The 16,583-nt window shown below is 39.9% G+C and overlaps 1 protein-coding gene across 2 annotated transcripts in view; it reads right to left on the bottom strand.

Moving 5' to 3' along the window:
- Positions 1–16,577, bottom strand: part of RNF19B (ring finger protein 19B) — a 22,572-nt gene extending 5,995 nt beyond the window's left edge. The window contains exons 1-6 of one of the 2 annotated variants that reach the window (XM_012812371.1): positions 16,380–16,577; positions 6,278–6,483; positions 4,436–4,577; positions 2,613–2,775; positions 2,042–2,156; positions 723–863 (exon numbers count right to left, since the gene is read on the bottom strand). In XM_012812371.1, coding sequence (XP_012667825.1) covers positions 723–863; positions 2,042–2,156; positions 2,613–2,775; positions 4,436–4,577; positions 6,278–6,483; positions 16,380–16,462 — 850 coding nt within the window. In that variant the 5' untranslated portion in view covers positions 16,463–16,577. Of the gene's footprint in view, positions 1–722; positions 864–2,041; positions 2,157–2,612; positions 2,776–4,435; positions 4,581–6,277; positions 6,484–16,379 lie in introns of both variants that reach the window. The other variant, XM_023507780.1, reaches the window with a different exon arrangement.
- Between the last annotated feature and the right edge of the window lie 6 nt (positions 16,578–16,583).

A 16,583-nucleotide genomic window follows, 5' to 3' on the forward strand; every position in this document is an offset into this window, starting at 1 on the left:
GGACCACAAGCGCCCGCCACAACGCACGGCTATTTTTTTGGTTGCAGCCTTCATTGTTGTTTGGTGGGCCTGGGATGCATTCGAACCGGCCACATTAGGTGTATATGGCTGGCACCTTAGCTACTTGAGCCATAGGCACCAAGCCAACATGTGCTAATTCTAGTAGAAGCTTCTCTTAGGAAGCTTGAAAAAACTTTGGGGACCTTAGTACTCCAGGTTATTCTACAGTAAAGTAGAAACAACATTAAAGTAGAAGTCAGAAGACTTGCTGTAGTCCCAGCCCTTGTGGTAGAAGCTCTTAACAGATCCTGAGACAAAAGCTTAAAGAAGTTCCCATTTAAGTGGGGATAATAATAACCCCATCCTCCTCCTTCAGAGAGCTGTTCTAAAAAGCAAGTGAGATAATAACTATGTAAAGTCCTCTGAAAATGATAAAGTACTGTACAGATATAAGACTTTATTATAATTGCCCCTACTACCAGCATATTTGGAGTTACTTGGAATCCTACTAGTTTGAACCTGCCACAAAGAGGCAGGTACCAGAGGAATTAACCTAATAACTCTGGAATGAAGAAATGAAAAGCTAAAAATACTTTACCCCTTACAAAGCTCATTATCCAAAGCAATCCAGTGATAGTCTCTCTGTAAAATATGCTAGCTTTTACTGATTTTTTTAATCTTGTGTCCTATAAATTCAAATAGAAATAAAATTCCTTTTCCACCTGTGATTGGACCATCATCTTCATCAAACTCAATTTTCACTCCTTTTCCATTGGCTGTGCTAACACCACAGCCACCTCCACGACAGAGAGAAATAGGCACAACCCCGTAGACATATGCCAGCATAATGGGGACACCAATACCTGGGGGAAGAGAAGGAAACATGTCAGCAGGCCATCAGGTTCCAACAGCTCTGAATTATTCCTAGCACGGACAAACCACTTTATAAAGGGCCAAAGACAGACAGAAGATGGCTACTCCAAAAACGTGGCTTGGTGTAACAGAATGACCAGCTTTGCAACCAGAAAGACCTGGATTAGAATTTTGGCTCCAATTTACTAGATATATGACCTTGGACCTATCTTCCCAGAGCTGTCAATGATCAAATCAGAATGCATGTACAGGTGCCTAGCACAGTAAATATATGTTGCTTTCATTTCCTACCTTTCTAGTCTCTGCTGAAGTGCTAACCTAAGAATCATTAAAAATCAAACATTAAATAAATGATTACTGACTGGGGTCTAGGAGCCCTGAGGGTGTTAATTCCCGAATGTTACTGCTCTCTAAGGTAGAATGGCTTAGTTGTTAAGAGCACAGAATCTGAACTTGGATCAGACTGCCTTGATTCACATCTCAACTATATGATTTTAAGAAAACTACTAGACTTTTCTGTTATAATTATACAGCTTTTTGAGAGGATTAAATAAGTTATTATATATGAAAAATACTCAGAACCATTCCAGACACGTGGAGAGCCTTATTAAATGTTAGTTGTATTATTGTGCTAAAACAAATGCTCATGCCTCTTCAAATATTGTGAGGCTATTCTAAAGTAGTTAGAGAGGTTGCCTGGTATAAGAGAATGATGACCAAATTTGCAAGGAGAAAGACTGGATTAGAATCTTGGTTCCAATTTACTAGCTGTGTGACCTCAGACCTATCTTCCCAGGGTTGTCAATGATCAAATGATAATGTAAATACAATGTATACATTCAACAAATCAAAATAAAAGTACTATGGCAAATGGAGGAGGAGGAAGGTGAGAGGGGAGCTAGAGCTTAAAGTAATTTTCTTCAATTCAATCTTTTCTATGTGCCAGATGGAATTCTAGGCACTAACTTAAGAACAAAAGATCTCCAACTCTGATAATTGGTGTGGCTAAAAAACTAAAAAATAATCATCATAATAGTGCCTATAATAGAGTTAACTACTAATGTGGGTTTGGTATAAAACGTACAAGTCTCTGGGAAATACTTGGCCAGCTGGCTCAACCACTACAATCAGAAAGCTGAGAGAGAAGTCATGGTTCTAACTAGCTTACCAACACTAACTGCAGCAATGACTGGGGATGCAATGACTGACAAAGTCACTCCTCCTGTGATAGCCAAATTCCTCTTGTGTTTGGAGGTTTTCCTTCCTTCATACCTGCTGTGAATCTAAGAATAAAAAAAAATCCAGATCAACAGGACATCAGTCTTTTCAGGAGAAAAAAAGGAACAAGTGAATAGTCACTTATAAGTTCCCTACATTAAAAATATCCTTCACCCCAACCTTCACTCCAAGAAAGAATGTTTCTCAAATTTTAACCCAATTCAGACCCAGAAGACATAAACTTAGACAATGTTACTCCAAGAAGAGACAAAACATATCTCAGGATAATGAAGTAAGCATTTTACCTTTAAGTCACTGAGATAAGCCAGGCACAGGATGTTAATAATAACTTTCAGATCTCATGGGGGTTTATAAAAACCCATTTGAGAAATTGAGGTCATTTTTACCTAAGAACCAGTTAGTTTTTAGGCAGCTCTGAAATACAAGCTCCTTTTCCTTTCCCTCAAACTTTTAACAACAAACCTAAAGGTGGAACATGCACAAAATCAGGCATGTCTTACCTTCCTTCCAACGTAAACAGGAATGCCAATGACCATGGCAGGAATGGCAATGCCAGCAATGAGAGAAATCCCCACCGGAGCACCAATCAAAGTGCCCAGCTGCCAAAGAATTTTCTTCTTACGGCTCCATGGCTTCTTGCCCCAGAATGTACAGCCAGAGGGGCTGCAGAAGAAACATTCTGAAGTTAATGTCAAATATTACAAACGCAGCTATTGTTATCAGAGGGATTGATAAGAGCAATGGCTTTCTTTTCAATGGGTGTGAGTAACAGTTACAAGAAGTTACAGGAAATAAATACATCATACAAAGCAGAGCAAAGGACAAGGCCAGACTATTAGAGCTGTAGGCCCTTTTTTTCTTCTCTTTCTTTCTTTTTTTTTTTTTAAATAAAGACAAGCCTCCAGACTTGAAACTCCTTTTCCATTCTTCTCTGTTGAACTCTGTCTTCCCTAAGCCACCAACACTGATCCAGATTCTTTGACTGGCAATATTTGGGATCCTGCTGAGACTATGCACTTGACATCTCATCCAGACAACACATGCCTTGTAGCTAATGAACACTCTGATTTGTGTAGTTTTCTTGGAATATGTCCTACCAAACCTAATAGGTACTCCTGGGAGAGGATATAAAAAGACTTTGTCATACCTTTTATGTTGATTTGGTACTCTTCTTATTTTATTTTATTTTTCTTATGAGATGGTATTTCACTATATTGCCCAGATTGGTCTTGAACTCCCAGCCTCAAAAGGGAGCCTCTAGCTTCCAAAGGAGGCTAGATGGGGTACGTAATTTTTTATTTTCTTTTTGAGATAGAATCTCACTCTGTTGACCCTAGCTAGAGTGTCATGGTGTCAGCCTAGTTCATAGCAACCTCACACTCCTGAGTTCAAGTAATCCTCCTGAGTAGCTGGGACTTTAGGTACTCACCATAATGCCTGCCTCATTTTTCTATTTTTAGTGGAGATGGGGTCTCACTCTTATTCAGGCTGGTCATGAACTCCTGAGCTCAAGTGATTCTCCTGCCCCAGCATCCTAGAGTGCTCGGATTACAGGAATAAGCCACTGCACATGGCTGGGGTAAGCAATTTTGAAAGTAGGGACATGTCTTATTCATCCCTGTGGGGCCAATGACTGGTAGTACATAGTTAAGTACTCAAATGTTTGCTAAATTGGAAATGAAAGTATTTCATTTATACAACAAATACTTTGGAAACTCACTACACATAAGAACCTATAGAAAGGTCATAACTCTACTCTCAAGATACTTATGGTTTAATAAGATTAGATATGTGTCATCATCGTGGTGATGATATTTATAACAAAAGAGATAAAAGAACAACAATAAAGAAGGATGAGGCAGAAAAAGTTGTATGGGTGAAATGGCATTTAAGTGGCTCTTAAAGGATGGATAAGAACTGAACAGGATAAAAAGGAGATACCAGAAGGTGATTAGAAAGCATCCCAGGCAAAAGAAGGAACATGAACAAGTACAGAGGCAAGAGAGCAAAAAGAGACATAGAGTGTAGCAAGCCCAGATTATCTGAAATATAGCACGTATAAAAGAAGAATGGAAAAAGCTAGAAAAGTAGATTAGGGTCAGACTTTAAAAGCCATGCTAGGAGTAAATAAGATATAATCTGGAAGGTAATGGGGATAGTTCCTGGAGGTTGCTGAGCTGGAGAAAAATATGATCAAAGGGGCACATCAGAAGACTTCTTTACAGCTTCCTTATTCTGTAATGAGAGGACGACTGTCTCTTTGATATCCTTTTCCCTAAATCAGTGAGAGGATAAGACTACAAAAGCATATTTCCCATCTTACCTGAGGTAATGTAAGTCTGAGATCTCTTTCATACAAAGCCAGCAGAATTCACAGCCACACACTGCACACGTCATGTGATTACAGCTTCCATCATTCATCTTGATAATGTAAGCGCTGCATCGTGGGCATGGCTTGATGTCATCTGCTAAGGGGGGGAAGAAAAAATGGGTAGAAAAATACCCCCATTTAAACCTAGCTTGACTTAGTTATTCCTACGAATACACATAAGAAATGAGGTGGAAGTCAAGAACTCTTGACTGGGCATTCCAAATTGTGTAAGACACTTACTAAAAGACTGGCTGTATATCTAGACCTCAGAAATTTTCAAAGAACAGCTCCTATCTTATACTGAGCTATCTAACCCAATAACAAGCATCTTACATAGCACTGGAGCCACACTCTGAGCAAGGAGACTTCCCTAAAGAAAAAGATGTTTCCAAGAAAACAGTCAATAGGCTGGGCTCACACTTGTAATTCTAGCACTCTGGGAGGCCAAGGTAGAATGACTCCTTGAGCTAGGGAGTTCAAGACCAGCCTGAGCAAGAGGGAGATCCCATCTCTACTAAAAATAGAAAAATTACCCAGGCACAATGGTGTATGCCTATAGTCTCAGCTACTCAGGATGCTGAGGCAGGACTGCTTGAGGGCAGGAGTCTGGGGTTGCTGTGAGCCGGGCTGAGGCTCAGCTATGCCACTCTAGCCCTAACAACAGAGGGAGAGTCTGTCTTAAAAAAAAAAAAAATCTACTAATATGATTTTTGAAAAACTCATTCATTCAGGGAGTTAGTCTTTCAGTTTCATCAAATGTCACTGTGATTTGCTGTTAACACAATCCATAATCCCTTCCCATGACACTTTTACATTCAAAACCTAAAAACAAGTGCGTATGTTATGTGGCATATACCTACTAATTTCACAGCAATTTAAGAACTATCCTTTCTGGCTCAGCACCTGTGGCTCAAGTGGCTAAGGCGCCAGCCACATACACCTAAGGTGGCGGGTTCAAATCCAGCCTGGGCCCGTCAAAACAATAACGATGGCTGCAACCAAAAAATGGCCCGGCGTTGTGGCGGGCGCCTGTGGTCCCAGCTACTTGGGAGGCAGAGGCAGGAGACTCCCTTGAGCCCACGAGTTGGAGGTTGTTGTGAGCTATGCCATGGCACTCCACCCAGGGGGATAGCTTGAGGCTCTGTCTCCAAAAAAAAAAAAACGAACTATCCTTTCAAAACGATAGTTTAGGAGTTTGTGCTGTGCCAGGAAAAAGTGAATGGTAAAATCTTTCCCATTAGCCTCTCCCAAATGACATCATTAAAATAAAGTACAAGGCAATAAATCCACCAACATTTTAAAATGGATTTGCTTTGACTTGTCAAGGTTAGAACTGAATATGTGACAATTCTCCTTTTAAGGTTAATCATTAATCCATACTAGTGTTATTTCCTTTTCTTACCCCATTTCCAAAAGCAGTGATGCATTTACAGCTTGCAGACTAAAAGTACAGGTTTCATGCTAATTAAATGTCTTTCTGCTTACAATAAAAGTTCTGAAAAAGCCCTAGCAAAGGACCTAATTGTTCTCCAATCTGAGACATATTACAAAGAAGGTAGAAATCAGATAATTCAGTTTTATTGTATTCAAATTTTGTATGGGTTAGATAACCTATAATGGTCAGAGAAGGAAGTTATTTATCAAATATAATATTGACAGCATTACTAAATGGTATTTTCTGCTCTTTGATCCTTGGGAACATAAGGGTTATACATTAGGATAAATCTATTCCAGCTTTGAGTTCACATAATGAAATACCAAATAAAGAGGAAATGAGATAATGCGAATTTATACCTGGTCCAGATTCTTGCCCATAACTAAGACCTGAAGTGTGTTTGGTCCGAACTCGCAAAGTCTGTGCCCTCTGTTGACGGGCCATATCGCACGTCTGATTTGGATGCCATATCTGCTTGCAGTGGTAGCAGAACTCAGTCTGGCAGCCTTCTCTCTCACAGGTTAGCTTTGGGCAGCTGGCACAGCCATAGGCAATAACAGCATAACTGGGTAAGAAAACAGGAAGAGATATCAGTAAGGTAAGAATGACCTAACCATGACAGGCATTATTAATCAGTATTAAAAATGTTTGGCACCACCCCACAATTATATATGCTGCAGAGAAAAGATCACACACTCACATACACACACACCCCTAACTAACTATAAAACATATTCTACGTGAGAAAATAAATCTCCTCTTGGGATTCCAAACACAAGTCACATTTATTTCCTTAAAAAGTGGGGATAAATACTATATTAGTCTGAATTTCTATCATTTACTTGGTCACGGTTTAAGCCACTGTAGGAGCTATTTGCAACAGCAAGTTTCATAAATAACAGGGTCCAAAACGATTTTCTTTCAATAGTTTGCTATATTTAGAGATATTAGAATTTGTTTACATGAAGGAATGGAATATTTGTAAAGAAAACTAAAAGAAATATACTTTTTCATTTTTAAGTTCCACTGTGAAGCTGATATGACCACAGTTAGAAAGGCAATAGCCCTAAATGGACTTATGATCAATGTTTCCTACTGAAAGCTCATCTTCTGGCTCGGCGCCTATAGCTCAACCAGCTAAGGCGCCAGCCACGTACACCTAAGGTGGCGGGTTCAAATCCCCAGCCCGGACCTGCCAAACAACAATGACGGCTGCAACCAAAAAATAGCCCGGCGTTGTGGCGGGCGCCTGTGGTCCCAGCTACTTGGGAGGCGGAGGCAGGAGACTCGCTTGAGCCCAGGAGTTGGAGGTTGCTGTGAGCTGTGATGCCACGGTACTGTACCCAGGGGGACAGCTTGAGGCTCTGTCTCAAAAAAAAAAAAAAAAAAGAAAGCTCATCTTCTCTTTCCATACTTTCTTTTTTTTTCCTTCTCAACTCAAATCTATACCTTGAAATGACTTCTTTGTTGATTGGCTTCATAATCTAAGAATACCATATCTCTCTCTTATTGATTAATATAGCGTTAAGGCCATATCTCCTTTTTTTTTTTCTTCTAACACGTATTCTTAGCATAAAGAAATGCAACACAGAATTTATCAGCAATGCATCAAACATTTCTTGCAATTCATTTCATTTACCAAGAATTAGTCTCCCACAAATAATCCAATATACTAGATTTACAAATCTTACCCTTTCTGATTAACTCTAAATATGTCAACTAAATGTTCACATTTCTCTAACAAGTAGACACTTTAAAATAAAAAAAAAAATTAAAGTAATTTAAAGAAACAAATGGAACAATGTGAGGATTCACAATTTTTAAACAGAAATTATCAATGATTATAAGATTAGGTGTTGCTATCTGCCACTCCCAATATCTAAAGACCTCAAACAATTTATACAAAAGGCTGACAATGTTTTCTACAGTTTGTTTACTCGTTTCATTCAAATTATTGACCAATATTACTTTTTTATTTGAATGTATATCAGATGTTCACAGTAGCATCTCAAGTCTGAGTTATCATAGATTCTGCAACTTGGTTTGAGAATGATGTTGAAAATATAAATGACAATGTATCGCCTACATTATATAACATGTGCTACATTAAAACTCTTCTGTGAAAGAACAAAGTGAGAACAGGTCAATGTGTGAACGCAAATGATTCATATCCTGTAGGAGTTCTGAGCAAATTTACCCCACCTCACTGCAAAATAACCACTAAAGATAAACAGTGTGTCTCCTGAAGAAAGTGACTTGCTTACTATTTTGTATTAAATGGGAAAGTTACTAGATGACCTCAGAAAAGTATTAAATCAACATCAGAAGATACAAATTAAATATGCAACCTGTCAGGAAGCCTTGAACACTTCATGATCGATTCCTACCTCACATGAGGTAAGTAAATATTTATTGATAATAATAGACTGTCCCCCTTTTAAAAGAACATTTGATTAGGATTAACAATGTCAATTTTGGGTAGTTGGTTCCAAGGAAGTGAAATAACTAAAAAATACTCATGAATTCATAGCAATCTATTACTGTGACAAAGAATAACTCAAGGCATGAGATCTGGCAGTTTTGTTTTTGGGTGCCTGGCCGGAGCTCTTGCCTTTGACTCATACTGCATGACATTGAACTAGTTAAAATCTCCAAACCTTAGCTTCTATCATCCCAAATGAAGGTACAGGTGCTTGTCACCTCCAAGTGTAGCTAACATGTTCTAAAGCTGCTCTTGAGATCTTGCCCCGAAAGGTATGGTATAAAAACATAGCCCACTTTGGCCTGCTTCCCAGCCTTTGCATATTGTATTCCTTCTGCCTAGAAATGTTGTGCCCTTATTTCATGCCCTGGCAAATGCCCATTTAAGAACCAGTTCAAATGTCACATTCTCTATAAAAGCTACTTAATTTCTCCAGGCGACTGGTTGCCTACCTTGTGCCTATGTACAATTATTTGATAACACTTGCCACATTAGATTGTAATTATCTAAATATATGTTTGCTCTGCAACCACACTAGACTCAAGAGATATCATCCTTTATTTAATTTCCAGGGTCTAATACACTGGTTCAGGCTCAAAATACCTGTATTGAATGAATGATAGAAACCTTCTCTTGCTTCAGTTGTTTGACTTTCCCTGGACATGCTAACTCTGCTCCTGGGTCATTGTTCTGCTCTAAAGCAATCTTTTCAATGACTCCATGTATTTTATTGGCTTACTATTGGCTTTCCTTATATGCTAAGTTCTATAAATTCTATAATTTCATATAAACCCGTTTTAAAGGTAAAGCCCTAAATTCTGAATAGGGCAATATTCTTCCCCAATAGCTGAGGGAAAACAAACAAACAAACAAACAAAATCTTGGAGACCAAATCTGTCCTGACAATCTTGTTCCTTCTCTATCATGTTCTACAACTGAAGCTTCTCTCCCTTTATGCTATTTTAGATTAATCAAAAATCTGGGTTTGCTTTTTAGAAGCTAAAAGGAAGGTATAGGAAATTACATGCTGCTACGAATACAGGCACCCCTCTTCCCCAATGCATACAACTTTTACTTATTTTATTAATTTCCCAAATCTTCAGAAACATCATATTGCCATAAGCAAGATCACAACATTACATAATTTAAGCCCTGGGGGAAAAATTTTCCATTAGTGTATATCTGATTATGCTCCAACAGATACTGATAATTAAAGAAACGTGTTCCTGTATCATGTCTATACTTCCCACCCCCAAGTCATGTAATTTAACTGGGTTACCTATTTACAAATAGAACCTGAGTAGCTGTTAAGGGTGGTAGACATGAGCCAAGTTGTCATATTGAGCTGTACCCTTACTATCTTTCTTTTCTTACTTCCCTCCCTCCCTATTTCTCTTTCTTTCTTTTTTTTTGTGTGTGTGTCCTATTTCAGATTCATCTCTAGGCCAGAAAACTGTAAAAACCTCCTTATCTGGTCTATTCTACACTCCAACCCAAATTCCATCCCAGAAGGTTATCTATCATGAGGTTACTCTTTTCCTTAAAATAGTTCAAAGTCCTTCAACCCTAAACTTATTTGTATGGTTTAGGCCTATCAATAGGAATCTGGTTTCCCTTTTCAGACTGATCTCTTGTCACTTCCCAGATCATGCTCCCTACACTACGCATCCAGAGGCTAACCAAACCAGACTCCAGACTTGGCATTAGTCTGGAGTGGTATGTATTTTATAGTTTCATGCATTTTCTCATAACACTCAGGTTTAAAATGCTTTTTTCTCTATTCTCATCTTTGTCTGCCTGGTATAAATGCCTACTCATATTCTTGAAGGCTCAGATCAAATATCATTTCCTCTGTGAAATCTTTCTTGAAACCATCATGAAAAACTTATCATTCTTTCATCTATCTAAGAGTAGGTTTTTATTTTCTTTAGTATTTATCACATTACATTTATAATTCCCTATCAATCACCTGTCTTCTCTACTAGGTCAAATTCCCTGTCCAGAGGATCATGTTTAAGTCCTTTTAGTAATATCTAATATTTGTGCAGGTTTGTCATGTCTGTTGAATGATCACCTATCTGTCCTATTCTTGCCCACCCTCCAAGAATGCTGTTCCATCACTGTTCCTTCTTCGAGAACCGAGCCACTCATACTTCCATCTTTCTCATCAAAATTCAGCTATGCATTCCATTCTTCTCAGACCTAATTGAATGACTATGTACACAGAGTTGTAGAAATAGTCAGAATATAGATATTCTAGTCTAGAGGAGTGAGCTCTTAATCTACTCAGACCCAAAGATTTATTCTTAAATAAGAATACTTAACTGAAGGCAGGCCAGAGTGACAACTGTTAAATGGAGTTTAGAAAATGGCAAAAGGTCAAGTAAAGTTTGAATTAAGGCTTAAAGATGCCACAAGAAAAAACAAAAACATGTTTACTAGTGATCTCAATCGAGAAAATATGATAGTGAAGATTGTATATTAACATTAGCAACATTTATAGTGCATATTAGTATGTTCAAAGACTCTAAGAATGGGCCCACCTCCCCACGAGGCAGGTAGACTGACTGCCTGAGCTCAGGAGTTTGAGACCAACCTGAGCAAGAGTGAGATCCCATCTCTAAAAACAAATAGCTGGGCATTGTGGTGGGTGCCTGTAGTCCCAGCTACTTGGGAGGCCGAGGCAAGAGGATCACTTCAGCCCAAGAGTTTGAGGTTGCTGTGAGCTATGATGCCATGGCATTCTACCCCAGGCGACTGAGTAAGACTGTCTCAAAATAAATAAATAAATAAATAGAATAGAATAAAATACTCTAAGAAACTTATAAACTTATTTTATTTTGTTTAACCCAATATTTCCCAAGCTTAAATGATCACAAAACATTTTTTCTTTCAAGTAATGCCTATAACATACCTTGGGAAATATTCATGTAGGTGAAAAATAGCAAATAAAATCAAAAGATGGTTGGAGACTGCAAAAGAATTTAACTGATAAGGAGGGATCAAATAAATATGTTCTTAAAGACATAATGAGAAGTCATCTTTTTAAGGTCAGGTAGTCAATGAATGAGCAGTTTTAAGCAGGAGAGTGATACAGATGTTCTGTTTGAGAATGAGTACTTCGGCAAATATGAGAAAGATGCATTAGGCTGGAGGATAGTGTGAATGGGCATGGAGTAGGGGGACGTAGGGAAAAGTGGAACATGAGGCCAGAGCCAAACTAACAGAAAAGGTCCAGGAAACCTTAGGAAAAATTCTCCTTCACTGATTATGAAATTTATCTTGCTCAGGGAGCTGGCTCGTCCCTCATAAAATGAACAGAAGCTTCCTGTTTCTGAGATGGTCTAGTTCAGCTGTCTGGGAAGGCCAATATCTGATATCATCTCTTGAGATCAGGTGGGAGGGCGGACTCTGCAGGGGACAGAGGCAGCAATGAGAGGCTGGAATAGTGGACCTACACAAAGAATTTAGGTCAATACAGCCTTATCTCATATTCGTTTATATAGGAGATCTGCCCCTGTATGCCAGGAAATCTTCTATTACCTACTTTGCTCACCCCTTAGAGTCTCTTAGCAATTCAAAAGACTTTAAAGATTGGCAACAGGGTACTTGAGCAGTAAACATTACAGTTACATGATTTGGAGGTTTCTGAAAAGACACACTTGAGCAGAGACTTGAAAAGGTAATATATTAACTGTACCATGACACATTAGGCTCCAAACTTAAACTTCTCTGAACTGGTTTCTCCTTTACAAAATGCATTTACTACCATCTTACCGTATGAGACTAAAATGAAATCGTGTTTGAATAAGATTACAGTCTGAAGACTTTAAATAACTATAAAAAAAGGTCAACTATTTGTATTTTGAGCTAATTTTCCCATTTAAAAATATGTTTTAAAAATTACACTTTGGGCTGGGTACAGTGGCTAGAGTCTATAATCCTAACACTCTGGGAGGCCAATGTGGGAGGATCATTTGAGCTCAGGAATTCAAGACTAGCCTGAAGAAGAGTGAGAATCTATCTCTACAAAAATAGAAAAAATTAACTGAGCATTCTGGTGGACACCTATAGTCCCAGCTACTGGGTAGGCTGAGGCAGGACGATCACTTGAGCCCAGGAGTTTGAGGTTGCTGTGAGCTAGGCTGATGCCGTGGCATGTAACTGGGGCAAGAGAGTGAGCCTATCTCCAAAAAAAAAAAAAAAATTATACTTCGGAACGTTGTTCTTAGTTTATTAAATAATAATGTGAATATTTCCCCACTGAAATTGTTTTTCTTGTTTATGTACAAAAAAATTTCAAGTAGGAGTAAAGAAAAACCAAAAACTCTTTGTTCTACAAATATTTTGTAAACATATAATGAATCTCTTAATATATGGTATTCTCATTATCATGAGTAATCACAGTAAAACTAATGATCAGAATTCTGTAAGATCACTCAGATGCCCCCTTTATCCAACCAAATATATACATATACACACAAAGTAGATGAAGGACTTGATAAATTTGGCTGGCAAGACTTTATCTTTAGGTAGAAAAGATGGTCAGATATGAGAACAGCAGATAACCAGGGCTTCTCTGTTAGTGCTCATCCATTATTTTTACCAAGCATAGAAGAATAGAACAATCTGATTAAGAAACAAAACCAGGGAACCACAACATTCTGTAAGAAGACAGAAGCCAGCTCGGTGCCTGTGGCTCAAGCGGCTAAGGCACCAGCCACATACACCTAAGGTGGCGGGTTCGAATCCCCAGCCCGGGCCCACCAAACAATAATGATGGCTGCAACTAAAAAATGGCCGGGCGTTGTGGCGGGCGTCTGTGGTCCCAGCTACTTGGGAGTCTGAGGCAGGAGACTCGCTTGAGCCCAGGAGTTGGAGGTTGCTATGAGCTGTGATGCCATGGCACTCTACCCAGGGGGATAGCTTGAGGCCCTGTCTCAAAATAAAAAAAAAAAAAAAAGAAAACAAAAGCCATTTTTCTCCTGACATTAAAAAAGAAGTGACAAAATCACTGGCCACATTTCCAGGGAACTCAGACACTTCTTTGAAAAGTGACAGAATTTTAATAGTATTCCTGTTTACCTAATCACCTTCAACTGAAGATGTTAAAACACTTTACAAACATTAATTAAGCCCCCCAAGTCAGGAAAGGAACAGGCCTATTTCAGATAAGAAAAATAAAATAGGTAAGAGGCTGCTAACAGAAATCTAAAAAGAAACTATAGTCTAGCATCTAACATCCTTGGTTTTCTGAGGCTACACTTAACAAAATGCACCCAAACAATAGCATTCTCAATAATGAAGGCTATGCTGACAAGCCAATGCTTTTTATAACAAGAGACTGAGGCTGGATACAGTGGCTCTTGTCTGTAATCCCAGCGCTTAGCTAAAAGCCTCGTTGCTTGAGGCCATGAGTTCAAGATCAGCCTGGGTAATGCAGTGAGAAAATATTAGCCAGCCAGAGTGGCATGTTTCTGTAGTTTTAGCTACTTGAAAGGCTGAGGCAGGAGGATGGCTTGAGACCAGGAGGTTGAGGCTGTGGTAAGCTATGATTGTGCCACCATACTCCAGACTGGGCAATAGAGCAAGACTCCGTCTCAAAAAACAAACAGAAAATGGAAAGAATATTAGATTTGGTTTGAGTTAAGATTATTGTTCCAATCCTGGTTCCAGCATTTTCTAGCTATATGACCCTGAACAAGTCATTCAATTTCTTTAAAACTTAGTTTCCTCATCTGTAAAACTATATTAAATCTATCTCACAATGTTATAAGGATCAAATTAAATTATGTGTGCTTAGCATACAGGTACTCAAGATGTCAGCTTGCTTGCTTTCCCCAAATTTCACCTGAAGTCTATAGATGATACATGTAAAAAATATTATATATATGACTGTTATAATTCTTTTAACTAATTACAAAATTAATTTTCAATGATACCAAATACTTGGCAAAAATAAGGAATAGCCTAACTCTTTAATAACATCCAAATGAGTAAGACTTTAGAGTTGTCTCCAAGCTTACAAGTAAATTTTTTATTAATAATTTTTACTCATGTGAGCAAAAACAGAGATTGACTTCAGAGAAATAAAAACAAAGAGGGAAGGCCGGGCGTGGTGGCTCATGCCTATAATCCCAGCACTCTGGGTATCCAAGGTGGATGAATTACTTGAGCTCAGGAGGTCCAGACCAGTCTGAGCAAGAGACTGGTCCATTTTCTGGTCCCCATTTCTATTAAAAAACTGAAAAACTAGCTGAGGATTGTGGCAGGTGCCTATAGTCCCAGCTACTTGGGAGGTTGAGGCAAGAGGATTGCTTGAGTCCAAGACTTTGAGGTTGCTGTAAGCTATGATACTGAGGGCAATAAAAAGAGACTCTGTATCAAACAAACAAATCAAACAAAAACAAAGGGGGAGCTTTTCCAGAGAGATACCAGTGACGCCATATTTCTTAGTTAAAATTCAAGGAAACTCATATCTCAAAAAGGAGTTAGTGTACTATTCCAAAATTAACTTTGTAGTGTTCTCTTAAGTTAATATTCCTTTGGTTCAGAAAATAGACCAATAGTATCTGCAAAACTTTAATGTCATGTAAATAAGTTTTCTAGGGTCAGTAAGACCCAGACACAAGCAAACCCTTCTAAGAACCTACAAGGTCCTTCCTGATACTAACTGAAAGTGAAAGTGAGCTCCATAAACACAGCCAAGTAATTTAGAAACCCCATCTCAGTGAGGTTAAATAACACACCCATTTCTAAAGAAGTCTGGCAGAATAAAAACAGAAGTTAACTCATCTAGAGTCTAGATGCTCTAAGACTGATCCCTTTGAAAGACAGCAGCATCATGGAAATCTCAACACTGCTTTGATATATAGGCTACAATTAAAAGTCCTTAACTCCTTTGAAGCAAAGATCACACAGCTTTTTACTAGCATTGTATTTACACCTGCAAGGAATCTCTATCATCTTTGTCCTCAAAACATGACACACAAGAATAAAATCATCTGTCCAAGGTCACAGAGCAGGTGATGGCAAGTCTGATTCCCAACCACTTAGATGAGCCCCTTTGATGCACTCATCTATTCATGGGATGTACTGATAGTGACAAACAGACTTTTAAAAGGCAGTGTGGCATAGTCTTCACTGAATGCCTAAGATAGGAGAATGTGGTGGCATAATGTCTCTGCAGATATTACAAAGCTTAACTCACTGACGTTTAGAATTCAGCGCATTAAAAGACTGTCATCAAGAACTCGAGATCGAAGGGGTTAAGAAACACATTTGCTCCTACCATACCAACCTCTGGGCACTCTTCTTGATGCCCCACTAATTCTCTGGACAAAGAAAGGGTCTGTCTACCGCTTGCCCTGCCAGTAGCTTGGCACAGCACACGGAGGGTCTAGGGTGCCCCCAGAGCTCTGCAAGTTAGCTGTCCTTTTCCCCAAGTCATCTCAATCCCAACTTCCAGCAGTGGTTGTCAGGACGAACCTGCCTTTCCCCTCAACGGTGCTAAGTCAGCCCCTAGCCAAATGGACACACCCCTCCGAAGCGCTGTCCCCTCAGAATATTCTCACTCTGTCTTTGCCAAATATCTCCCCTCCCCACTCTCTTTAAGAGATACCATCCCACCTCTGGGCAGAGGGGCTTTCACCTGACTAAAAAAACTGCCTCTCCCAGTCTCCTGACTTGATGGACAGCTCCTTTCCTCTGACCGACTGCTCAGCCCATCTCAAGCCCTCGGGCAGGGGTGGGGTGCTGGTGCCTTCACCCCACTTGTCTGGGCTTGCAAGGTGGCTACTGGTTAGCACCCCGCCGCAGGTGCCGCCTTCCTCTCCCCCTCACTGGCATCCCGTACCTCCGCTCTTCTTGGTGCGGGCACACACACGCACACACACGCAGCGCCGAGGACTGCCTCCCGGCCGGCCCCACGCGGAGTCCCCGCAGCCCGCCGCCCCCGGCGGCCACGCCCCCGCGCTCACCCGCAGTCCGGGGCAGGGCACCAGCGGCAGTCGGGGTCCGAGGCCAGGTAGCGGCGCAGCATGAACTCCTCGTACTTGTGCATGAGCGGCGGGTCGGCGAGCAGCAGGCGGATGTCGTGCGGGTTGAGTCGCTCGCTGCACTCCGGGCAGCTGATGGGCACCCGGCTCTCGCTGATCTCCAGGCGCAGGTAGTGGCGGAGGCAG

This window comes from Otolemur garnettii, unplaced genomic scaffold (assembly GCF_000181295.1).
Source record: "Otolemur garnettii isolate 467f Iridium unplaced genomic scaffold, OtoGar3 scaffold00204, whole genome shotgun sequence".
Classification (NCBI taxonomy): Eukaryota; Metazoa; Chordata; class Mammalia; order Primates; family Galagidae; genus Otolemur; species Otolemur garnettii.